At 30.9% G+C, this 27,453-nt stretch overlaps 1 protein-coding gene across 1 annotated transcript in view; it reads left to right on the plus strand.

Moving 5' to 3' along the window:
* The window catches only part of LOC142235771 (uncharacterized), a 40,777-nt gene extending 14,876 nt beyond the window's left edge, over window positions 1-25,901 (plus strand). Inside the window, 5 exon segments of the mRNA XM_075307032.1 lie at window positions 8,521-9,048; window positions 9,169-9,258; window positions 15,392-15,646; window positions 15,648-15,994; window positions 25,062-25,901. Coding sequence (XP_075163147.1) covers window positions 8,521-9,048; window positions 9,169-9,258; window positions 15,392-15,646; window positions 15,648-15,994; window positions 25,062-25,374 — 1,533 coding nt within the window. The 3' untranslated portion in view covers window positions 25,375-25,901.
* Window positions 25,902-27,453: the final 1,552 nt, after the last annotated feature.

Raw genomic sequence — 27,453 nt, forward strand, 5'->3', positions numbered from 1 at the left:
TAGGTATTTAATTCAGTTTCTTAAAAAAAAATAACAATTCATAATAAAAAATAATAAATTGAATTCATAACAATTCAAAATACGAAGAAAGAAGTAAAATAAAAATAATTCCTATAACAAACAAAACCAAATTCATGAGATCAACAGGCAGGATAATAGGATGTTGGCGAAAACGAACGTCGGTGACTTTCGCCGTTACAGGTGTCGTTACAACCCTTACAATTCTCCCATCGAACATTTGCCATCATGACAGCTTTCTCACGCAGTAAGAGCTTGCAGGTAGCCAGAGGCATACCAACAGATTCTAGTTCCCCTGGAATATGAAAGGTAGTTCCTAGTAGTCTTGGGCAAAATCGTTCACCGTAGTGATTCGGACTCATCGTTCCTTTTGTACAAAGGAACTAGTTCCTTCAAATCGGTCCATCGTTCCTTTTCGTTCCGGATTTGTATATTTGTCATCACTGTCATCTACTAAAGACAGACATTACATTGTTTGTTTACTTTGTGTAACGAAGTTCGTGGTCAATTGAAAGATACAAAAATATGGAAAAATTGAGTGAAATTACTTCAAATAGTTTATAGTAATATAAAAAATTTTAAGGAAGTAACTAAATTCAGGAAGCCAAACTCTTTGGATGGATTTTTGGATTGAATAATACTATACTCTGTGCAAAATTATTCATTGCAAGAAATTACGATTTTTTGGTCGTTTGTGAAGAGTCTGAGATGGAATTAAAGATTCTATTAAATAGCAGCATATCAATCAATGGTTTAAATACATACGCGCCAAAATGAATGAATTGGCAAATGGCTCAAACAGAAGTAAAAAATCAAACTGCGATCCGAGGAACGATGGAGCGTAAATTGAAAATAAAACTAAATGACAAAAGGAACTATGAGAACGAAAGAGATGGAACTAGTGACAGTCGTTCCTTTTAGTGAACCGTTCATTGGAACTAGTTCGTTCCGGAACGACACAAGACTAGTTCCTAGCCTTGCTAGCTCATCTGCTTCGCAGTTCCCCGGTATGTTCCTATGGCCAGGCACCAGGGATGGAAAATGCAGTACTATAGTATAGTATAGTATAGTAGTATAGTATAGTAGTATAGTATAGTACCCCCGCGAATGATTTAGTACCTTTTGTGTAGACATTTTTGAGCCGATATCAAATGTATGGTACAATAGATGATCTATTGTACCAAATTTGGCAAAGCAGACAAATTCATGCGGGAAGTAAATCTCGATTTTTATAAAAGCCATTACAGTCACGGTCGAAACTTGAGAGAAAAATAATCTACCAACATATGGAGAAAATCTTACCAAAAACTATCAAAAAAATATTATTTTGCAAAAATTAATTTCTTCAGAAAGTTTTGTCAAAGTTTTATTTCTACAGAAAATATTGTCAAAATGTTTTCTTTTGGAAAATTTTGTCAAAAATTAATTTTTTTTTTATTTTTTGTCAACATTTTATTTCTATAGAAATTTTTCTATAGAAAATTTTGTCAAAATTTTATTTTCAAAGAAAATTTTGTCAAAATTTTATTTCTATAGACAATTTTGTCAAAATTTTATTTCTATAGACAATTTTGTGACAATTTTATTTCTATAGAAAATTTTGTAAAAATTTTATTTTCATAGAAAATTTTATGAAAATTTCATTTCTATAGAAAATTTTGTCAAAATTTTATTTCTAAAGGAGCCCTTGACAATAATTATACCCTTCACCACTACTGCGGTACAGGGTATAATAAGTTTGTGCATTTGTATGTAACGCCAAGAAGGAAACATCTGAGACCCATCGTTTAGTATACCGATCGTCTTCGAATTAAATTCTGAGTCGATTTAGCGATGTCCGTCTGTCTGTCTGTCTGTCTGTCCGTCTGTCTGTCTGTTGATGTATTTTTGTGTGCAAAGTACAGCTCGCAGTTTTAGTCCGATTGTCCTAAAATTTGGTATGGGGTCCTGTTTCGGCTCAAAGACGATCCCTATTGATTTTGAAAAAATCGGTTCAGATTTAGATATAGCTGCCATATATATTTTTCACCGATCTGGTCATAATTGGCGTGTATATCAACCGATCTTCCTCAAATTCCGTACATCCCAATATTTTTTGAGTCTCGAACAACTTGCAAAATATCATCCAAATCGGTTCAGATTTAGATATAGCTCCCATATATAGCTTTCGCCCGATTTACACTCCTTTGTCCACAGAGGCCAATTTTTTGCTCCGATTTAGTTGAAATTTTGCACAGGGAGTAGAATTAGCATTATAGCTATGCGTGTCAAATTTGGTGGAAATCGGTTCAGATTTAGATATAGCTCCCATATATAGCTTTCGCCCGATTTACACTAATATGACCACAGAGGCTAATTTTTTGCTCCGATTTAGTTGAAATTTTGCACAGGGAGTAGAATTAGCATTGTTGCTATGTGTGCCAAATTTGGTTGAAATCGGTTCAGATTTAGATATAGCTCCCATATATATGTTTTTCTGATTTCGACAAAAATGGTCAAAATATCAACATTTTCCTTGTAAAATCGCCACTGCTTAGTCGAATAGTTGAAAAAATGACCCTAATTTTCTTAAACTTCTAATACATATATATCGAGTGATAAATCATAAATAAACTTTTTGCGAAATTTCCTTAAAATTGCTTCAGATTTATATGTTTCCCATATTTTTTTACTAACATTGTGTTCCACCCTAGGGCATTAGCCGACTTAAATTTTAAGTCTATAGATTTTGTAGAAGTCTATCAAATTCTGTCCAGATCGAGTGATATTTAAATGTATGTATTTGGGACAAACCTTTATATATAGCCCCCAACATATTTGACAGATGTGATATGGTATCGAAAATTTAGATCTACAAAGTGCTGCAGGGTATAATATAGCCGGCCCGCCCGACTTTAGACTTTCCTTACTTGTTTTCCAATAGAATTTTATTTGAAATTTAGCGAAAAGTATCTTTTCGCTCAAAAAATACCTTTTTCGTACTTTCTTAAAAATTGTATTTCCATCACTGCCAGGCACCCATATTAGGTGAATATTGTGCTGATCAGCCATCTCATTGAGAGATTTGCGGCAGTCGATGGCCGTTTTCGAGTTGCGGAACACAGATTCCAAGGATTTTATTGCAGGTTGACTGTCTGAGTATATATTAATGCCAATATTGCTTGGAGCATTACTTCTCCACCAATTCACCACCTCTCTTATTGCTAATATTTCAGCCTGAAAAACACTACAGTGATCAGATAATCTTTTCGCTATTCGAAGTTCCAGATCTTTAGAATATACTCCGAAACCCACTTGGCCATCCAATTAGGAGCCATCAGTGTAGAAATCTATATATCCTTTATTCCCCGGGGTCCGTGTACACCACGCCTCACTGTTGGGAATTAGAGTCTCAAACTTTTTGTCGAAAAGTGGACTCGCCAAAGTGTAATCCACTACCTTAGGCACATCTGGCATTATTTTGAGGACCGAACTGTGACCGTAACTTTTTTCCGACCACAGCGATAGCTCACGCAACCGCACAGCCGTTGTTGCAGCTGACTGTTTGGCCAAAATGTCTAAAGGCAATAGATGCAGCATGACATTAAGGGAGTCTGTTCCTGTCTTACTAAATGCGCCTGAGATACATAAGCTCGCCATACGCTGAACTTTATCGAAACAAGTCGGTTTCTGAAGTGCCGGCCACCAGACTACAACACCATATAGCATTATAGGTCTAACCACTGCCGTGTATAGCCAATGCACAATTTTTGGTTATAGTCCCCACTTTTTCCCTATTGCCTTTTTGCGCGAGTACAAAGCTACCGTGGCTTTTCTCGCTCTTTCTTCAATGTTAAGCCTAAAATTCAGCTTCCTGTCCCAAATAACGCCAAGGTATTTTGCACACTCACCAAAGGGAATTTCAATACCCCCTAAGGAAATGGGCCTAACCGTGGGAGTTTTGCGATCTTTGCAGTACACCACTAGTTCTGTCTTTGCTGGATTTACCCCAAGACCATTATCTTTCGCCCATTTCTCAGTCATCCGGAGAGCTCTCTGTATAATATCTCTGATTGTGGATGGAAATTTTCCCCTGACTGTTAGCGCCACATCATCTGCGTATGCCACCACTTGTATCCTTTCTTTTTCTAGGGAAACCAGAAGGTTGTTTATAGCAACATTTCAAAGAAGAGGTGATAGAACTCCTCCTTGGGGAGTGCCTCTGTTCACATACCTTTGTATGTTTGCTTGTCCTAGTGTGGCTGAAATACGTCTCTTTATTAAAAGTTCGTCTAACAGCCTAAGTTTACCTGGATCAACATTCACAGTTGTCAATCCATTTAATATCGAGAATCCACGCTAGTTCTAAGATACATGTCTATCATCCTCTCCAGGGTCTTAAGTAGAAATGAGGATAAGCTGATTGTTCGGAAATCCTTCGGACTCGAGTGAGAGGCTTTTCCCGCTTTAGGTATGAATACGACTTTTGTTTCCCTCCACTTTTCTGGAATATATGCTAAGTTTACATATTGTTTATATATCACCGTCAACCAGGGGATAATTCTTTCAGCCATTGCTTGTAATTCCGCCGGAGTAATTCCATCAGGTCCGGGGGATTTGAATGGTCCAAAGATATTTAAAGCCCATTTTATTCTAGATTCCGACACAATTTCCTCGATAGGAAATGACCGCTGAGCCTCTGTTACACCGCCAGAACATGGTTCAACCGTCTGATTTCCAGGGAAGTGTGTGTCCAAAAGTACCTCCAACGTCTCCTCACTGGACGTTGTCCAATTTCCCTCCGATGTTTTAATGAAACCTGGAGCGGTGTTATTGGATGCTAGTACCTTCCGTAGTCTGGAAGCCGTATTCTGACGTATACTCAATACTGCTACAGTAATCATCCCAAGAGTTTTGTTGAGACCTTCTCAGTTCTCGTTTATATGCTCTCAGATTCATCTTGTAAGTGTCCCAATCCTCCGGAGCTCTTGTGGACTTTGCTTTGTTAAAGAGCTTCCTGCAGGATTTCCTCGTATTACTTAACTCCGTAGTCCACCATGGCGGCAGATTTTTTCCCCTTGGCTTTCCTCTAGGGCAAGCAGCTTTCAGTGACATGTTGAAGGACTTAGTAATCCGCTCAACTGCGTGTTTGATATCTTGCACAGTGCTCATATTTGTCTCTGGCATTTCCGGTATCATCAAATTGAACGATTCCCTATACCTATTCCAATCAGCTTTCCTAATATTTGGCGGAAATATGGTCTTTGAAGTACGAACAGCCAATCTGAAACTGATGTAGCGATGATCTGAGAAGCTATGTTCCCTCAAAACTTGCCACTCAGATATCTTATCATTCAGTTCCGGAGAGGTCAACGTGACGTCCAAAACCTCTTGCGACTCTATGTTTAATATAAACACCGCATGTCGTCTTGGTCCATCCACCTCATCCAAACGACCAACCTTCCAATCGGCAGTTGGAAGATCTGGGTTACATTCTTTTAGTCGCTCTAGAATTGACTCAGGATCAGGAGGGTTTGCCGATATCCATGCATGTGCTCTAGGTTTAGCCGGTATGTCTTTTTTATCGACTAACTCCAGCTTTAAACAGCTTTAAAGCAATCCATAGACCTCTGGTCTGCAAAAGCTATTAACTTATATCGTCCTTGATACCATCCAGCATCTTGCCGTCGAGGACTTGGTCCGGGAAACTTTTTTCGCACCTCTGAGTAGACACCAGACATCGCGTTCTCAATTTCCCCCCATTTTTGCCTTGGAATCATACGTTCCAATGCTCCTTTATTAATGATAGCCATCACAAGGCTATCTTTTGCAACTGAGGCAAACGATCTTTGATCCCGTTTAGAGGATGGTAGCTCATCCGGTGATCGTTCCCTTTTTCCAGCTTCAAGAATTCCTTGAGCCCATTTTAAGGAATCGCTTTGCTTAGCCGACAACGTGCTTGGGTCGACTGATCCTAATTTCTTTAGGATAAACAAAACATTTCTTCGTTCCTTGAATCTTTTTCGAGAGGGATTGCCTCCTTTTGATGTCGTCACCTTAGAAAAGGTTCGATTTTTTGTCTTAAAAGACAAAATATCTATAAAATGTTCATTACGGACAGAATTTTCATAAAATTTCTCCGGAGAAACATTTGCATGAAATGTTATCTAGCGTGAAAGCTTCTATGGAATGAATCTTAAACGATAAATTTTTTATGGAATTTTCTATAACGACAAAATTTCTATACAATTTTTTCTAAGAAAAACTGAAAAAAAACAAGTATATACGGCCGTAAGTTCGGCCAGGCCGAAGCTTATGTACCCTCCATCATGGATTGCGTAGAAACGTCTTCTAAACACTGCCATCCACAATCGAATAACTTAAGTTGCGGTAACGCTTCCCGATGGCAACGTATCTTAAAACATCCTAACACCATCTTCTAAATTGTATGTAAGTCCATACGTGGTATATATTAAATCAAAAAAGATCGATCCAATACGTATATAATTCAGTTTGACAAAGTAGACATAAAATTTTGACAAATTTTTCTACAGAAATAAAATTTTAACAAAATTTTCTATAGAAATAAAATTTTCACAAAATGTTCTATAGAAATAAAAATTTTGACAAAATTTCTATAGAAAGAAAATTTTGACAAAAATTTCTACAGAAATACAATTTTAACAAAATTTTCTATAGAAATAAACCTTTGACAAAATTTTCTATAGAAATAAAATCTTGGTAGATTATTTTTGCTCGAGTGGCAACCATGATTATGAACCGAATAAAATTTGAACAAAATTTTCTATAGAAATAAAATTTTTACAAAATTTTCTATATAAATAAAATTTTGACAATGATGAAAATTTTGTTATGAACCGAATAAAGTTTTAACAAAATTTTCTCTAGAAATAAAATGTTGACAAAATTTTCTATAGAAATAAAATTTTGGTAGATTATTTTTGGCTCTAGTGGCAACCATGATTATGAGCCGATATGGACCAATTTTTGTGTGATTGCACCAATTTTGGTATGGTTGTTAGCGACCATATACTAACTCCACGTTCCTAATTTAAACCGGATCGGATGAATTTTGCTCCTCCAAGAGGCTATATATAATTATGGACCGATATGGACCAATTCTGGCACGGTTGTTAAAGATCATATACTAACACCATGTTCCAAATTACAACCGGATTGGATGAAATTTGCTTCTCTTGGAGACTTCGCAAGCCAAATCTGGGGATCGGTTTATATGGGGGCTATATATAATTATGGACTGATATGGACCAATTTTTGCGTGGTTGTTAGAGACCATATACTAACATCATGTACCAAATTTCAGCCGGATCGGATGAAATATGCTTCTGTTAGAGGCTCCACAAGCCAAATCTGAGGGTCCCTTTATATGGGGGCTATACGTAAAAGTGGACCGATATGGCCCATTTTCAATACCATCCGACCTACATCAATAACAACTACTTGTGCCAAGTTTCAAGTTGATAGCTTGTTTCGTTCGGAAGTTAGCGTGATTTCAACAGACGGACGGACGGACGGACGGACATGCTTAGATCGACTCAGAATTTCACCACGACCCAGAATATATATACTTTATGGGGTCTTAGATCAATATTTCGATGTGTTACAAACGGAATGACAAAGTTAATATATCCCCATCTTATGATGGAGGGTATAAAAATAATTTAATCTAATTTTATTTTTAGCAAATTTTTATTAAATTTTCTAACGAAAAATTTTCTATTGGTTCTAAGGAAAATTTTTTCTATGAAATTTTCGGTAATGACAAATATAAAATTTCTTCGAAGAAAAAGGTCCATTAAGTTTTTCTAAAGTTAAAATTTTTATGATTTTTACAACAAAAAATTCTTACAAATTTTGTCTAATTTTTTTTTTTGGAAAATTTCTATTAAATTTTCTAAAGATAAAATTTCTATTGCTTCTAAGGAAATTTTTTTCTATGAAATTTTCGGTAATGACAAGTATAAAATTTCTTCGAAGAAAAAGGCCCATTAAGTTTTCTAAAGATAAAATTTTTATGATTTTTACAACAAAAAATTCTTACAAATTTCGTCTTTAAAGACAAAATATCTATAAAATTTTCAATACGGACAGAATTTCCATAAAATTTCTATGAAATTTTCTCTAACGACAAAATGTCGATGAAATTTTTTCTAACGACAATATATGGAAATTCGTTAGAAATTTCTATGGAATTCGTTAGAAATTTCTCTTAAGACAAAATTTTCTCCAAAGACTAAATTTCTATGAAATTTTCTCTAACGAAAAAATTTCTATGAAAGCAATATTGAGGTTAGTGGCATTTTTATGGCGATAAGCTTTTAAAAGAATCGGTCATTTTTATGCTGGTCAATAAAAAAATCTTAGTTATCCACTAGGGTATTATTAAGGCCACCTGATTAATTTTTTTGCATTTTGTATATTGATTCAATTGTACTGCATTGGCCACAATTGAAAATTTTTAATGTTCCCTTCTCGTTTTAGAGTACCACACATCGTTTAGCATCACTGCCACCATGTCGATTTAGCGAGTACTTTACCAAACACAAAAAATGCTTTGATCCTGCCATGGCCTATACGCCTCATCATTATCACCATCATTCGGTGCCGCGTGTAACCACTCACACCCATACAGTACAGCATGTGCCTGACCGACCACCACCAATTGGAGGAACTACCAGTATGATCAATTTATGTGATCGCGATATACCCACTGCTGCCACCAGTGTAGGCGGTGGTGGCGGTGGTGGGCCTGGTGCCGGTGGTAAGAATGCTGAAAGTTTGCATATCACTTTAAAAGATCATCCCTCAATGTCGTTTCGTAATAAAGGTCATGTTGACATTGAGGTTCGCTATAAGCCTACACCTGTCGGTAAGGGTAAACCCATGCTGGAGAAAATTGTGGTTACAGAAAGTGATAAATGTCCCATTATAGAGGAGAAACATTGTCATGCAGCGGTGGGACCACATGGCCTAAAGCATAAAAAGGTCTTGGAGAAAATTGAAAAGCCGGTGAGGATGGGTACTTACATTATGATGGCTAGCCACTTTATATGTTTTCCTTGTTGTCTCTTCCCGTTTCTTTTTGTCTATTTGTTGTTGTTGTTTCTTTCTTTCTTTGAATTCATATAGCCTTGTAAGGATCCTTGGGGGAAACCGGGACCAGGAGGAAAACCTTGGCGTAGTCCTAAGTCGGTGGGAACAACATTTATGAAGTCGTTGGTAAGTTGTGGGATAAAATTGACTTTAAATACAATCGTATGTACATTTCTATTAAATCTTCTTTAACGAAATGAAATTTTTTATCAAATTTCATAGATTTTTCTATAATGAAACAATTTCAAACATTCTGCGAAATTTTCTCTACCTACAAAATTTCTATAAAATTTTTTAAAGACAAAATTTCTATGAAATTTTCTCTAACGACAAAATTTCTATGAAATTTTCTCTAATGACAAGATTTGTATGGAATTTTTTCTACCAACAAAATTTCAACAACATTTTTTCTAAAAACAAAATTTCTATACAATTTTTTTCTGTAGGCAAAATATCTATGAAATTTACACTACCTGAAAAATTTTTATTAAATTTAATCTAACAATATACTTTTTATGACATTTTCTTTAAAGATAAATTTTCTATGAAATTTTCTCTAAAGACAAAATTTCTATGAAATTTTCTCTAATGACAAGATTTGTATGGAATTTTTTCTACCAAAAAAATTTCAACAACATTTTTTCTAAAAACAAAATTTCTATACAATTTTTTTCTGTAGACAAAATATCTATGAAATTTACACTACCTGAAAAATTTTTATTAAATTTAATCTAACAATATACTTTTTATGACCTTTTCTCTAAAGATAAATTTTCTATGAAATTTTCTCTAAAGATAAAATTTCTATGAAATTTTCTCTAATGACAAGATTTGTATAGAATTTTTTTCTACCAACAAAATTTCAACAAAATTTTTTCTAAAGGCAACATTTCTATACAATTTTTTTCTATAGACAAAATATCTATAAAATTTACCCTACCTGAAAAAATTTTATTAAATTTAATCTAACGATATAATTTTATGCTATTTTCTCTAAAGATAAAATGTCTATAATATTTTTTCAAAGTACATTTTTTTATGTGAAATTGTCTTTAAAGACAAAATTTCAATTAAATTTTCTCTAAAAGCAAAATGTCTACGAAATTTTCTCTAATGACAAAATTTGTATGAAATTTTCAATTGCCACATTTTTTTAAGACAAAATTTTTATGAAATTTGCTATAACTGAAAAAATTTTATTAAATACGTTAAATTGTATTTAATAATTTTTAAAATTTTTTTTTAAAGATAAAATTTCTATGATAGTTTTTCTAAGGAAATAAATTTTCTTTAACGAAATGAAATTTTCTATTAAATTTCATAGATTTTTCTATAATGAAACAATTTCAAACATTCTGCGAAATTTTCTCTCCTACCAAATTTCTATAAATTTTTTTAAAGACAAAATTTTTATGAAATTTACTCTAACTGAAAAAAAAAATTAATTAATTTTATCTAATTTTATTTTTAGAAAAATTTTATTAAATTTTTTAACGATAAAATTTCTATTGCTTCTAAGGATTTTTTGCTATGAGATTTTCGGTAAAGACAATATTTCTACGAAAATTTCTTTATATACAAAATTTCTATAAAATTTTCTCTAAAGACAAAATTTCTATGAAATTTTCTCTAACGACAAAATTTCAATTAAATTTTCTCTAAAAACAAAATATCTACGGAATACGAAATCTCTAATGACAAAATTTGTATGAAATTTTCACTTCCGGCAATTTTTTTAAAGACAATTTTTTTTAAGACAAAATTTTTATGAAATTTACTCTAACTGAGAAAAATTTATTAAATTTAATTTAACGACATAATTTTTATAAATTTTTCTCTAAAAATAAAATTTCTATGATATATTTTCTAAGGAAATTTTTTCTATGAAATTTTCCGTAATGACAATATTTCTATGAAATTTTCTCTAAAGAAAAAATTTCTATGAAATTTACTCTAATTGAAAAAATTTTATTAAATTTAATTAAACGACATAATTTTTATAAATTTTTCTCTAAAAATAAAATTTCTATGATATTTTTGATCCTGCCATGGCCTATGACAATTTTCCGTAATGACAATATTTCTATGAAATTTTCTCTAAAGAAAAAATTTCTATGAAATTTACTCTAACTCAAAAAATTTTATTAAATTTAATTATACAACATAATTTTTATAAATTTTTCTCTAAAGATAAAATTTCTATGATATTTTTTCCAAGGAAATTTTTTCTATGAAATTTTCCGTAATGACAATATTTCTATGAAATTTTCTCTAAAGACAAAATTTCTATGATTTTTCTCTAACGACAAAATTTCTATGAAATTGTATACATCGACAACATTTTTATGAAATTTTCTCTAATGACTTAATGTCTATAAAATGTTCGCTAATGACAAAACATCGGTGACATTTTTCTAACGACAACAGTTTTATGAAATTTACTCTACCGACAAAATTTCTATGGAATTTTCGCTACCGATAAAATGTTTATGATTTTTTTACAGGCTCCTTTTCTATGAAACTTTCTTTACCGACAAAATTTCGATGATTTTCTCTGTCGATAAAATTGCAAAAAAATGTCTACCGACAAATTTCCTATAAACTTTCTCTAACGGAGAAATATTTAAGTAAGTTTTTTTTAAAGACAAGATTAGTAGAAATTATTCTCTTAAAAAAATATGAAGTTTTCTCTAAAGACAACATTTCTAAGAAATTGTCTCTAAAGCCAAAATTTCTATGAAATTTTCTCTGTCGATAAAATTTCTATTAAAATTTTCTCTAACGATAAAATTTTTAAGTACTTTTTTTTAAATGACATTTCTAGAAATTATTCTCTCGAAAGACTATATTTTTATGAAATTTCGTTTGTCAATTGTTATACCCTGCGCCACACTGTGGAACAGGGTATTATAAGTTAGTGGATATGTTTGCAACACCCAGAAGGAGACGAGATAGACACATTGTGTCTTCGGCAAAAATGCTCAGGGTGGGCTCCTGAGTCGATATAGCCATGTCCGTCTGTCCGTGAACACATTTTTGTAATCAAAGTCTAGGTCGCAGTTTAAGTCCAATCGACTTCAAATTTGGCACAAGTATGTGTTTTGGCTCAGAATAGATCCCTATTGATTTTGGAAGAAATCGGATCAGATTTAGATATAGCTCCCATATATATCTTTCGCCCGATATGCACTAATATGGACCCAGCAGCCAGAGTTTTATACCGATTTGCTTGACATTTTGTACAAACATAACACTTAGTCGTATAGTCAAGTGTGCAAAATTTGATTGAAATCGGTTCAGATTTAGATATTGCTCCTATATATATCTTTCGCCCGATATGGACTAATACGGTCCCAGAAGCCATAGTTTTACCCCAATTTGGTTGAAATTTTGTACAGGGAGAAGAATTAGCATTGTAGCTATGCGTGCCGAATTTGGTTGAAATCGGTTCAGATTTAGATATAGCTCCCATATATAGCTTTCGCCCGATTTACACTCATATGACCACAGAGGCCAATTTTTTGCTCCGATTTAGGTGAAATTTTGCACAGGTAGTAGAATTAGCACTGTAGCTATGCGTGCCAAATGTGGTTGAAATCGGTTCAGATTTAGATATAGCTCCCATATATAGCTTTCAACCGATTTACACTCATATGACCACAGAGGCCAATTTTTTGCTCCGATTTAGTTGAAATTTTGCACCGGGAGTAGAATTAGCATTGTAGCTATGCGTACCAAATGTGGTTGAAATCGGTTCAGATTTAGATATAGCTCCCATATATAGCTTTCGCCCGATTTACACTCATATGACCACAGAGGCCAATTTTTTGCTCCGATTTAGGTGAAATTTTGCACAGGTAGTAGAATTAGTATTTTAGCTATGCGTGCCAAATTTGGTTGAAATCGGTTCAGAGTTAGATATAGCTCCCATATATATGTTTTTCTGATTTCGACAAAAATGATCAAAATACCAATATTTTCCTTGTAAAATCGCCACTGCTTAGTCGAAAAGTTGTAAAAATGGCTCTAATTTTCCTAAACTTCTAATACATCTGTCTGTCTGTCTGTCCGTCCGTCTGTCTGTATATGTAATTTTGTGCACAAAGTACAGCTCGCAAAGTAAGTCCGATCGTCCTCAAATTTGGCATAGGGCCGTTTCTTGGGACAGAGACAATCGCTATTGGTTTTGGAAAAAATCGGTTCAGATTTAGATATAGCTGCCATATATATTTATACCCGATTTTGTCATAGTTAGCGTGTTTATCAACTGATTTTCTTGAAATACCGTACATCCAAATATTTTATGAATCTCGAAAATCTTGCAAAATATCAGGTAAATCTATTCCGATTTAGATATATCTCTCATATATATCTTTCGTCCGATTTAGACTCATATGACCACAGAGGCCAAAGTTTACTACCGATCTTCGTGAAATTTTGCACAGAGGGTAGAATTGACATTCTACCAATGCTTGGTAAATTTGATTGAAATCGGTTCAAATTTAGATATAGCTCCCATATATATCTTTCGTCCGATTTGAACTTATATGGCCACAAAAGCCAGAGTTTTGCCGTGATTTGCTTCAAATTTTGTACAAGAGGTACGTTTAATAGTATCGTTAAGTGTGTCAAATTTTGTTAAAATCGGTTCAAATTTAGATATAGCTCATATATATATATATATATATATATATATATATATATATATATATATATATATATATATATATATATATATATATATATATATATATATATATATATATATATATATATATATATATATATATATATATATGTATATATATATATATATATATATATATATATATATATATATATATATATATATATATATATATATATATATATATATATATATATATATATATATATATATATATATATATATATATATATATATATATATATATATATATATATATATTTATTTATATATATATATTTCTTGGGACAGAGACAATCGCTATTGGTTTGGAAAAAATCGGTTCAGATTTAGATATAGCTGCCATATATATTTATACCCGATTTTGTCATTGTTAGCGTGTTTATCAACTGATTTTCTTGAAATACCGTACATCCAAATATTTTATGAATCTCGAAAATCTTGCAAAATATCAGGTAAATCTATTCCGATTTAGATATATCTCTCATATATATCTTTCGCCCGATTTGGACTTATATGGTCTCAAAAGCCAGAGTTTTGCCCTGACTTACTTCAAATTTTGCACAAGCGGTTCTTTTAACGATACTATTGTATGTACCAAATATGGTCAAAATCGATTCAGATTTAGATATAGCTCCCATATATAACAAAATTTTTCTACAATTTTCTCTATTGACAATATGTCTATAAAATTTTCTCTAATATTTTTGATATTCTATGAGTTTTTCTCTAGAATTAAAATTTTTATAAATTTTTTTTTAATGACAAATTTTATAAAATTTTCTAGTATAGCAAAACTTTTATGAATTTTTCTCTCGAGTTCTATGAAATTTTTGTAATGGAAATATTTCAACAAAAATGTCCTTAAAGACAAATTTACAATGGAATTTTCTTAAATAACTTAATTTCTATTAAGTTGACAAATGACAAAATATTTATAAATTTGAGTGTAATAACAAAATTTCTATGGATTTTTTCTTATACCAAAATTTATATGCAATTTTCTCTACTTTTTATGAATTTTTTTTTAATGAAAAAAATTTTGTAATATTTTCTGTTACACCAAAAATTCTATGAAATTCTTTCTAAATGCCAGTATTAAGTTGGCATTATCTCACTAAAATAGCCATATTTGGCGCGGTTACTTTTCTTTAATAATTCATTTTTTTTCAATTTCTACAAGTTTGAAAAAAAATTGCCAAAAAAGTTACAACGTTGTTCTGCTTTTACATATTTAGTTTGATTTTAGCGGCTAAACTTGAACTTAATTTCTATGAAATTTTTTGAATGGCAAAATTTCTATTAAATTTGAAGAATTTCTATGATATTTTCTCTAAATGAAAAAAACAAAACAAATTCATGGTAATTTTATCAAATCACAAAATGTCTATGAAATTTTTCTCCAGCGACGATAATTTTTCCAATGACAAAATATGATAGACATCTTCCTAAAACAAACTTTTTTTTTTTATCAAATCTTCTCTAAGAATAAAATTTCTATAAACTTTTGTTTACCAATTTTTTATCAAAATCTAATTTAAGTCATTTCCTCTCTCTCTCTCCTTCTTTCAGGGTTGGACCAACAAGGAAATGCTTAAAGAACTCGACCAGGACAATCCCGCCACACCAGCTGAAAAACCAACCTTCCGTAAGGCACGACCATCGCGTAAACCAACAAGATGCTGTAACAATTGCACATGTAAATGTGGAGGACCAGGAGGAGTAGCAGCACCGATGACTACAAGTCCCATTAAACCAATGCATAAACCGCCGCCACCACCTAGTGTGCCAGTATCAAATCCTTGTAAAGCTGAACCCAAGCCGAAAATTTGTCCACGTTTGCTGCGACACAAATAAGGTGCCAGCCGATATTCCAACAACCGATAATAGTGCAAATCCTACAACAAGACACTGTAATGATGCAATTGCCACAGGTAGCGGTGTGGAGTTGGTGCCATTGTTGGCACGTCGTCGTGCCTATAATCGACCCATAAGTCTCTCAACAACGGACATAACGAAACATACACCGTCGTCGCATGATAGGTACGCATGTAAACTGCCCCAACACTGCCACCACCATAGCAACATCTGCCTTAACAGCAGCCGCAATCATAAAATTCCCAATCCCCTTGGCACATGTTGCTTGAAAAGTTCACTTTGCATATTCGTTAGAATGTTAGAGATTTAGATTGATTTGAGTCTCGATGGTCAGTCAGTTAGTGTTTGCATGTTAAAGACATTTTGCCTCCCTCATACATACACTCATAGCATTTCGTCTTTTGTTATAGTCTTCAAAATATTTAAATTTATCTTAAATTAAAAAAAAAACTAAAATTTAACAAAAATAATAATTACGATTTGTGAAGAAAAAGAATAATTTATTAAAATATTTTATGTTTAGAGAGATTGGCTTTAATTATAAGAGCATGTTTTCCATCCATTTTTGATGACATTGTAGTTAGTTGTAATTATTTGCTATTTTCATATTCATTATTGAGGTCTTATCATTTCCTTTAAATTTAGCAACGGCAACCTGGTTTCGTAATGGAATAATGAAAATAATATTTTCTAGAATAATTAACACTTAAAACGTGTTTCAAAATTTAAAAAAATGGACTCATCAAAGTTTTCTAGACCAACCATGACCATAAATAATATTTTCTAGAATTATTTTAAAATTTAAAATATGTTTCAAAATTTTATAAAAATTAAAAAAAAATTGAGTCATCAAAGTTTTCTAGGCCAATCAGGTATACTATCGCCACTACTATGGATAACAACCACTCAAGATCTACTAAGGATTCTAGCTAAGGACCTGTCTGTTACGCAAGCGAACAGAGTTGCCATTTTGGTCCGATCGACCAAATTTTCCATAGAAATAGAATTTTGACAAAATTTTCTATAGAAATAAAATTTTGCGAAAATATTCTATTGAAATAAAATTTTGACAAAATTTTCTATGGAAATAAAATTTTGACAAAATTTTCTATAGAAATAAAATTTTGACAAAATTTTCTATAGAAACAAAATATTGACAAAATTTTCTATAGAAATAAAATTTTGACAAAATTTTCTATAGAAATAAAATTTTGACAAATTTTTCTATAAAAATACAATTTTGACAAAATTTTCTATAGAAACAAAATATTGACAAAATTTTCTATAGAAATAAAATTTTGACAAAATTTTCTATAGAAATAAAATTTTGACAAAATTTTCTATAGAAATAAAATTTTGGGAAAATATTCTATTGAAATAAAATTTTGACAAAATTTTCTATGGAAATAAAATTTTGACAAAATTTTCTATAGAAATAAAATTTTGACAAAATTTTCTATAGAAATAAAATTTTGACAAAATTTTCTACAGAAATAAAATTTTGACAAATTTTTCTATAAAAATACAATTTTGACAAAATTTTCTATAGAAATAAAATTTTGACAAAATTTTCTATGGAAATAAAATTTTGACAAAATTTTCTATAGAAATAAAATTTTGACAAAATTTTCTATAGAAACAAAATATTGACAAAATTTTCTATAGAAATAAAATTTTGACAAAATTTTCTACAGAAATAAAATTTTGACAAATTTTTCTATAAAAATACAATTTTGACAAAATTTTCTATAGAAACAAAATATTGACAAAATTTTCTATAGAAATAAAATTTTGACAAAATTTTCTATAGAAATAGAATTTTGACAAAATTTTCTATAGAAATAAAATTTCGGGAAAATTTTCTATAGAAATAAAATTTTGGGAAAATATTCTATAGAAATAAAATTTTGGGAAAATTTTTTACAGAAATAAAATTTTGGGAAAATTTTCTATAGAAATAAAATGTTGACAAAATTTTCTATAGAAATAAAATTTTGACAAAATTTTCTATAGAAATAAAATTTTGGGAAAATATTCTAAAGAAATGCAATTTTGACAAAATTTTCTATAGAAATAAAATTTTGACAAAATTTTCTATAAAAATAAGATTTTGACAAAATTTTCTATAGAAATAAAATTTTGACAAAATGTTCTATAGAAACAAAATTTTGATAAAATTTACTATAGAAATAAGTAAATTTTGATATAGAAGTAAAGTTGTGACAGTAGAAATAAAATTTTAAAATAGTTTTCTATATAAATAAAATTTTGAAAAAATTTTCTATAGAAATAAAATTTTGACAAAATTTTCTATAGAAATAGAATTTTGACAAAATTTTCTACAGAAATAAAATTTCGTTAAAATTTTCCATAGAAATAAAATTTTGGGAAAATATTCTATAGAAATAAAATTTTGGGAAAATTTTTTACAGAAATAAAATTTTGGGAAAATTTTCTACAGAAATAAATTTTTGACAAAATTTTCGATAGAAATAAAATTTTGACAAAATTTTCTATAAAAATAAGATTTTGGCAAAATTTTCTATAGAAATAAAATTTTGACAAAATTTTCCATAGAAATAAAATTTTGACAAAATTTTCTATAAAAATAACATTTTGACAAAATTTTCTATAGAAATAAAATTTTGACAAAATTTTCCATAGAAGTACAATTTTGACAAAATTTTCTATAAAAATACAATTTTGACAAAATTTTCTATAGAAACAAAATATTGACAAAATTTTCTATAGAAATAAAATTTTGACAAAATTTTCTATAGAAATAAAATTTTGATAATATTTTCTATAGAAATAAAATTTTGACAAAATTTGCTATAGAAATAAAATGTTGACAAAATTTTCTATAGAAATAAAATGTTGACAATATTTTCTATAGAAATAAAATTTTGACGAAATTTTCTATAGAAATAAAATTTTGACAAAATTGTCTATAGAAATAAAATTTTAAAAAAGTTTTCTATCGAAATAAAATTTAGAAAAAAATTTCTCTAGAAATAAAATTTTGAAAAAATTTTCTATAGAAATAAAATTTTGGGAAAATTTTCTATAGAAATAAAAATTTGGCAAAATTTTCTATAGAAATAAAATTTTGACAAAATTTTCTATAGAAATAAAATTTTGACAAAATTTTCTATAGAAATAAAATTTTGACAAAATTTTCTATAGAAATAAAATTTTGGGAAATTTTTCTATAGAAATAAAATTTTGGCAAAATTTTCTATAGAAATAAAATTTTGACAAAATTTTCTATAGAAGTAAAATTTTTACAAAATTTTCTATAGAAGTAAAGTTGTGACAATAGAAATAAAATTTTAATAAAAATTTCTCTAGAAATAAAATTCTGACAAAAATTTCTATAAAAATACAATTTAACAAAATTTTCTATAGAAATAAAATTTTGACAAAATTTTCTATAGAAATTAAATTTTGACAAAATTTACTATAGAAATAAAAGTTTGACAAAATTTTCTATAGAAACAAAATTTTGACTAAACTTTCTATTGAAAGAAAATTTTATTCGTTTTGTTTATTATTGTTGGCTTCTCTTCAATCGTTATTCTTGTTTTTGATCTCAGCTTAAAGCCATGCATTGACTTAACTACAAGTGTAGCTTAACCAACAGAGGAAAAGTAGTAGTAGTAGAGGAAGCACGCTCAAAAACAAACCCAGCCAACTAAATACAAATCGATGATTTGAGTTTGGCAAAGGAAAAGAGATATGCTTGCAAATTTGTTTAGGCAGTAGCCGACTATTAAACCCTTTTTCGGAAGGTTCAAGTGTATTTCACTTTGGGTTGAGTGAATTACCCGAATTTATTCTGATAGTTGGTTGATAGTTTTGCTGCAAGTAGAGGATGCTGATGAGGAATGTGGTAATTCCGAAACAGCTGTACATCCAACCATCTTGCAGTCTATAGGGCTTTGCCCAAATAAATTTGACAAGCATACTTTTCCTCTGTTGGTTAAGCTGCACTTGTAGTTTAGTCAATGCATGGCTTTAAGCTGAGGTCAAAAACAACAATAACGAAACAAAATGTTGACAAAATTTTCTATAGAATTAGATAGAAATAAAAATTTTAAGTAGAATTAAATATTTGATAACATTTTCTAACAAAGTAAAATTTTGGAAAAATTTAAACTTTTAAATGATAATAATTTAATTTCGAAAAGTGGTCCGCTGGTATGAATTTTGGTCCAATTTTGGAAAAATGTTGGTCCACAATAAAAATTTATTGTGGCAACGTTGCAAGCGATATTATTATAACACTTCTGCAGAGAACAGAAGTGTAGAAAAAAATCCTGAGGATGGCATATCAATTTACTGGAACGACTAACATTGTCCAGTATGTCGAACCGAGTACTTAGGAGTATCCTTAGAAATGAAACTGAATTGAGAGAGACACATCATAGAGAGGACTGAGAAAGCCTGCAGATGTTGGCCGCTGTGCAGGGAAACAGTGGGTTCTAAATGGGGCCTCAATCTAAAGGAGGCGTCCTGGATATACGTGGACATCCCAGCAAAAAAAGCGTCGCCAAAAAAGTAATGAGTCCTCCCTTTCAACAGACGTTTCACTGAATTTGCATCACTTCTTTAGGTGTGATCCGAATTCAATGTTTTGGATGTAAATAAAAAAATTCTGCGATATTTTGTCAAATAAATAATTTTTATAATTTTTTATAATTTTTAATGGATTCTAACGCTTGTCGGAAACATTTGACTTCAAATATTTTCAAAAATTCACATTTTTCCAGATTGGATTTAGCATTTCCTTCGACAAAATTTATGAATTCTTACTCTGTTTTTAACCTATTTGAAACAAAAAAAGTTAAAATTTCCCATTAAAAATATGAAAAACCCAAGTTATAAAAAACTGAATTAAAAGAACTTCCTTGGTTGTTAAAATAAATAACATCATTGGGAGTGCATCTTCAGGAAGTGCTTTTAACGTTGTGCCTTTAGAAGAACTTCCAAATTTTTTTGCTGGGATGTTGTCTTGGCATAACTGGGAAAAGTAAGACCACGTCAACATTTGGACTTAATATCTATAAAGGTTCGGATCAAAAGAGTAGCCATCATGGCTGCGATGAGATTGTTGCGATGTTGGGAGAATGAATGGAAACTCGAAACATAACGAACCATCAAATGATAATAGGGATGACGGTGTGTGAAATGGTGGATGTCGCTATAATCTATGAGCCACCGTGTTGCAATGGTTAGCATGCCCGCCTTGCATACACAGGTCGTGGGTTCGATTCCTGCTTCGACCGAACACCAAAAAATTTTTCAGCGGTGGATTATCCCACCTCAGTAATGCTGGTGCATTTCTGAGGGTTTCAAAGCTTCTCTAAGTAGTTTCACTGCAATGTGGAACGCCGTTCGGACTCGGCTATGAAAAGGAGGTCCCTTGTCATGGAATCGGGCAGCACTCAGTGATAAGAGAGAAGTCCACCAATGTGGTATCACAATGGACTGAATAGCCTAAGTGAGCCTGATACATCGGGCTGCCACCTAACCTAACCTAACCTATAATCTATGATCGTATACTTGTGATAGCCATACATGCCGAGTGTGACGCCAGAAAGATGGTCCCGGGAGAATGAAACCCCAGACAATATACCAGAGGGAAATAACTGCTAACTGATGGATCGAAGAATGGTGAGATTACGCGTATGCATGAAGGACCCAGACACTGTGATCCTATTCCGATTACAGGGTCTACAGCACAATCCTGCAGGCAGAACTGTGTGCAATAATGAAATGTGAATTTTCACAGATTACCGGAAGGCAATAGCATTCCAATACGGTTCAATCGCGAATCGTATTGGAATGCAAAAGTATAATCAAAGAATACTGGGAATACAGCAGGGTGCGCATCATATGGGTACAGGGTAATCAAATTAACGGGCAATAATTGCTAGGACTGATACACATCATATTCGGCACACTTCTTTGTGGACCTAAAGTACCTCCAGAATTGCAATTTCAAGCATTTCGTATAAATATTGCTGTGTGGAGATCGGTCTATATGGGACTATACAAAACCATGGATCTATAAACACCATGTTTGGCGCACCTCTTTGTGGATATAAAGTATCTCTAGATTTCCAATTTCGGGAAAATCGGATGAAATTTGCGGTGTATAGATGCTCAAGATGCCGCAAATCGGGGAATCGGTTTATATGGGATATATAGTAAAACCTGAACTGATATAGTAAATCTTCGAACTTGATCTGCGTACAGTGGAAAGTCGAATCTGTGCCAAATTTCAGGAAGTTAGCGCTATTAGTGAAGTCTGTAGCGGTACAAGAGATGGCCGGAAGGACAGACAGACCTGGTTATATCTCCCTAATAGAGAATATATACCTTAGGTTAGGTTGTAGAGGATGACATCAATTTGGTGTTGAATTGATTTCCACTTAGACCAGTATAGGTCCATTGTGATTCCTCGATGTGATCCTTCCATCTTCTTCCATCCGATGCGGTCCCTTTTGGAATAGTCCCAGAACTTCAACCTGCACACCTATTTGTTGTCCCAAAATACATCTAGATTTCCAATTTCAGGCAAATCGGGTAATAAATACAGTTTATAGAAGCCTAAGAATAAAAATCGGGACAAACCAAAATATGGACCGATACACCCCATTTTCGACACATCTCTTTAAGGTCCAAAAATACTTCCAGGTTTTCAATTTCAGGCAAATCGAATAGAAAATACAGTTTCTAGACGCCCAAAAAGCAAAATCGGAAGATCGGTCTATATGGGGGCTATATCAAAACATTGACCGATGGGCACCATTTTCGGCACACCTTTTTATGGTCCTCAAGTACCTCTAGATTTTAAATTTCAAACAAATTGGATAAAAACTACGGTTTTTATAAGTCCCAAATCGGGTAGTCGATTTATATGGGGACTATATCAAAACTTGGACCGATATGGCCCATCTTCGAACATGACCTGCCTGCAAACAAAAAACGAATCTGTGCCAAATTTCAGGACGATAGTGCCATTATTGAAAGCTGTAGGTTGATTACAACAGACAGACAGACGGACATGCTTATATCGTCTTCGAATTTCTCCCTGACCAAAAATATATATACTTTATATAGTCGGAAATCGATATTTCGATGTATTACACGCGGAATGACAAACCTATTATACCCCCGTCACCATTCTATGGTGTGTATACAAATGTTGAGAACATTTTCCATAAAAATAAAATTTTGGAGAAAATTTTCTATGGAAAGAAAAAAAAATTTTTTTCTAAAGAAATAAAATTTTGGAAAATTTTTCTATATTAATACAATATTGACAAAATTGTCTATAGAAATGAAATTTTGGAGAAAATTTTCTATGGCACAAAATCCAATAATGTTGTACAAATATTGCAAAAACGCGGATGGACCGGTTTCTTCCTAGGTTAGGTTAGGTGGCAGCCCGATGTATCAGGCTCACTTAGACTATTCAGTCCAGTGTGATACCACATTGGTGAACTTCTCTCTTGTCACTGAGTGCTGCCCGATTCTATGATAAGCTCAATGACAAGGGACCTCCTTTTTATAGCCGAGTCCGCACGGCGTTCCACATTGCAGTGAAACCACTTAGAGAAGCTTTGAAACCCTCAGAAATGTCACCAGCATTACTGAGGTGGGATAATCCACCGCTGAAAAACTTTTTGGTGTTCGGTCGAAGCAGGAATCGAACCCACGACCTTGTGTATGTAAGGCGGGCATGCTAACCATTGCACCACGGTGGCTCCCGGTTTCTTCCTATATTGGTCTTACACAATCCCTCGAAAAGCTACCCAGCAAAAAAAGCGTCGCCAAAAAAGTAATGAAAATGTTCTTTTTGGATCCGGAAGTGGTGCAAAATTGACGCAGTAGCGATGAATTTAACATGGGCTTGTCATAGGACGGAAGCCCTCCATTTCAACAGCCGTTGCACTGAATTTGCATCACTTCTTTAGGTGTGATCCGAATTCAATGTTTTGGATATAAATTAAGAAATTCTGTAATATTTTGTCAAATAAATAATTTTTATAATTTTTTATAATTTTTAATGGATTCTAACGCTTGTCGGAAACGTTTGACCTCAAATATTTTCAAAAATTCACAATTTTTTCAGATTGGATTTAGCATTTATTTCGACAAAATTTAAATGATTTGTACCATTTTATAAATGCTTACTCTGTTTTTAACCTATTTGAAACTAAAAAAGTTAAAATTACCCATTAAAAGTATGAAAAAACCAAGTTATAAAAAATTGAATTCAAAGAACTTCCTGGGTAGTTAAAATAAAGAACATCATTGGGAGTGCATCTTCTGGAAGTGCTTTTAAAGTTGTGCCTTTGGAAGAACTTCCAAATTTTTTTGCTGGGTAATAGACTATTAAATTGTGGTCTGCATGATTTTAATTTTAATTTAATTAATATTCACATGAAAATCGCATATGCACTTCATTGTATTAAAATATTAATAAGCAATATTATTGTCATTTATATAAATAAACTTAAAATTCGATAATATGAAAATACATATATGTTTGTTAACACAATTAAATATAATAATTGTTGTGTAATACAATAAATAATTTTAATATTTGTTCTTTGTTATACCATAAGCCACTGTACATAAAGCTTTGCACTATGGCTTGCTATGTGTTTTGTCTCTCGTTCTTGTCACATATTGTCGTCGTCATAAGATCAATAAATGTTAATGTCTCTCTATTAAATTTGTATCTGTTATATTAGTTACATACTCTTCTCTACTCTACTCTATTTTTCTCTTCTATCCCAATTCTCTTTTTTTATTTCTGACTGTATGTATGAATCTTTCTCGATATATATACTTTTGCTTAAACATATGTGTGCTTTGTAATTTAATGAAAAAAAAAAAAAAAACAAATAATTATAATATTTAATTAGAATTGTGACAATTGTAATACAATTAAAGTTGAAAAAAGAACTAGAAGCGCCACAAAAAAAGAAATAGAAATAGCAAATGGAAACAGCAAATAACAACAACTAACAGCAATCATCAATTAACATATGCTCTATGCTGCTCTTTAGAAATTACTCTCTTTATGTTAAACTCTTACTCTTTTCATCTATGCTAAATACGATTATTTTGATTTTATAGATATTTTTCTAAGAAGAAGAAAACTAATTTATTAAATATTTAAATATTAATAATTATTCATAAATTTAAAAAAAAAAAACAAAAAATACTATGTAATTTAATTAATACAACTAACATTTACTTCAATTTATTCAATGTGAAAATAATGAAAACTACCACTCAAATCATCACTGCCCATCATCATCAACATCAATGTTGGTAATCATTGACCACCCTGTCAATATATGCTGCTGTCCACAAATTATGGTCATCGTTTAATCTGTCGAAATAGACTCCATACATCTGATGGTATTGGAGTGGCTTCAAATTTACTTTATCGTCATGATCTCAACACCCAGGTAATGATGAAGCGACGTTCCATAAGTTTGGCCCGCCAGCAAGAGAAGGACTTATGTACTCAACATTTTAATACTTTCGATACATTCTGGGGCCGTCCAGGTCATGGGGCTCAAGATATCAAGACACGAAAACTCAAATTGAATAATTTGCTCTATGGCACACCAGGTTGCACTTCTGACTAGCAATAGAAAATAAATTTTCTCTCTCATAAGAGTAATACTCACACACACCCACTCACACATGAACACAGGCAAACTCTAAGCCTTGTTCTCTTATAATTTAAATACTTTGTACTTTGATTTTTGTTGTTATTGTTGCCTCTCGATAGCCTAGAGGTGGGCTCCTTGTGTAATAGTGTTGAAATTTTAACACATTTTGGTTATTTTATTTTATTGTCTTTCTGTTCATATTAAAGTCCAAACTATTTGGAAAACTTTTATCAACTTTCCTCGTAGAAAGACGGTAAAAAGTTTTGCCCTATACCTGCAATATTTATTATGCTAGACCACCATAAGAATACGAGAAAAAACAAAACAAAATTATGAAATAAAAACAAAAAAACCCGGAAACATTAGTTAATATCTGTTAAACTTTAAGAGGAAATAATTCATATCTGTTGCAAAAAAGCAAAGGAATAAAATAAAATAGAAAAACAAAATTGTTATGTATTTTTTGTTATTATAGTTTTACTCTATATATACGGTCTCTTTATCACCATTAAATTATGTATCACTAGAAACAATAGCGCAGTCAACTTTAATGAATTTTGATTTAGTACAATCTGAAATGTAAATAGCATAATATATTAGATGAATAATTACAATAAAATAAATACTGAATATTTGATATGTAATCTACCAGCATAAATGTTTCTTTAATGAACGCTTAAGGGATGAATAGAGCTAACAAATATTTAATGAAATAAGAGTGAATGTTAAACAGCTAGGAAATGTCACAAGCGCCAATCTTGGTATTGCAAAGTTTCAAAGGTGAATTTGGGAATAGCTGATAAACCACTGTGTGTAGACAGAGTGGTCAGATATGTATTCACAGTTGACACTCGAGACAAAAATAATCTACCAAAATTAAGAGCATATAAAATAAAAAAAAAAAATTCCATAAAAAATTTTGTCAAAATTTCTATAGAAAGTTTTGTCAAAATTTTGTTTCTATAGAAAATTTTGTCAAAATTTTATTTCTATAGAAAATTTTGTTAAAATTTTATTTCTATAGAAAATGTTGTCAAAATTTTATTTCTATAGAAAATTTTGTCAAAATTTTATTTCTATAGAAAATTTTGTCAAAATTTTATTTCTATAGAAAACTTTGTCAAAATTTTATTTCTATTGAAAAGTTTGTCACAATTTTTTTTTCTATTGGAAATAAAGTCAAAATTTTATTTCTATAGAAATAAAATAAATTATTTCTATAGAAAATTTTTAAAAAATTTTATTTCTATAGAAATTTTTTTAAAAATTTTATTTCTATAGAAAATTTTTTCAAAATTTTATTTCTATAGAAATAAAATAACTTATTTCTATAGAATAGCTTTGTCAAAATTTTATTTTTATAGAAATAAAATAAAAAACAAGTAAGCAAAGTCTAAAGTCGGGCGGGGCCGACTATATTATACCCTGCACCACTTTGTAGATCTAAATTTTCGATACCATATCACATCCGTCAAATGTGTTGGGGGCTATATATAAAGGTTTGTCCCAACATTTAAATATCACTCGATCTGGTAGAATTTGAAAGACTTCTACAAAATCTATAGACTCAAAATTTAAGTCGGCTAATGCACTAGGGTGGAACACAATGTTAGTTAAAAAAACATTGGAAACATTTAAATCTGAAGCAATTTTAAGGAAACTTCGGAAAACTTTATTTATTGTCCAAATCAGAAAACCATATATATATATATATATATATATATATATATATATATATATATATATATATATATATATATATATATATATATATATATATATATATATATATATATATATATATATATATATATATATATATATATATATATATATATATATATATATATATATATATATATATATATATATATATATATATATATATATATATATATATATATATATATATATATATATATATATATATGGGAGCTATATCTAAATCTGAACCGATTTCAACCAAATTTGCCACGCATAGCTACAATGCTAATTATACTGCCTGTGCAAAATTTCAACTAAATCGGAGCAAAAAATTGGCCTCTGTGGTCC

The sequence above is a fragment of the Haematobia irritans genome, chromosome 1 (assembly GCF_050003625.1).
Source record: "Haematobia irritans isolate KBUSLIRL chromosome 1, ASM5000362v1, whole genome shotgun sequence".
Lineage (NCBI taxonomy): Eukaryota > Metazoa > Arthropoda > Insecta > Diptera > Muscidae > Haematobia > Haematobia irritans.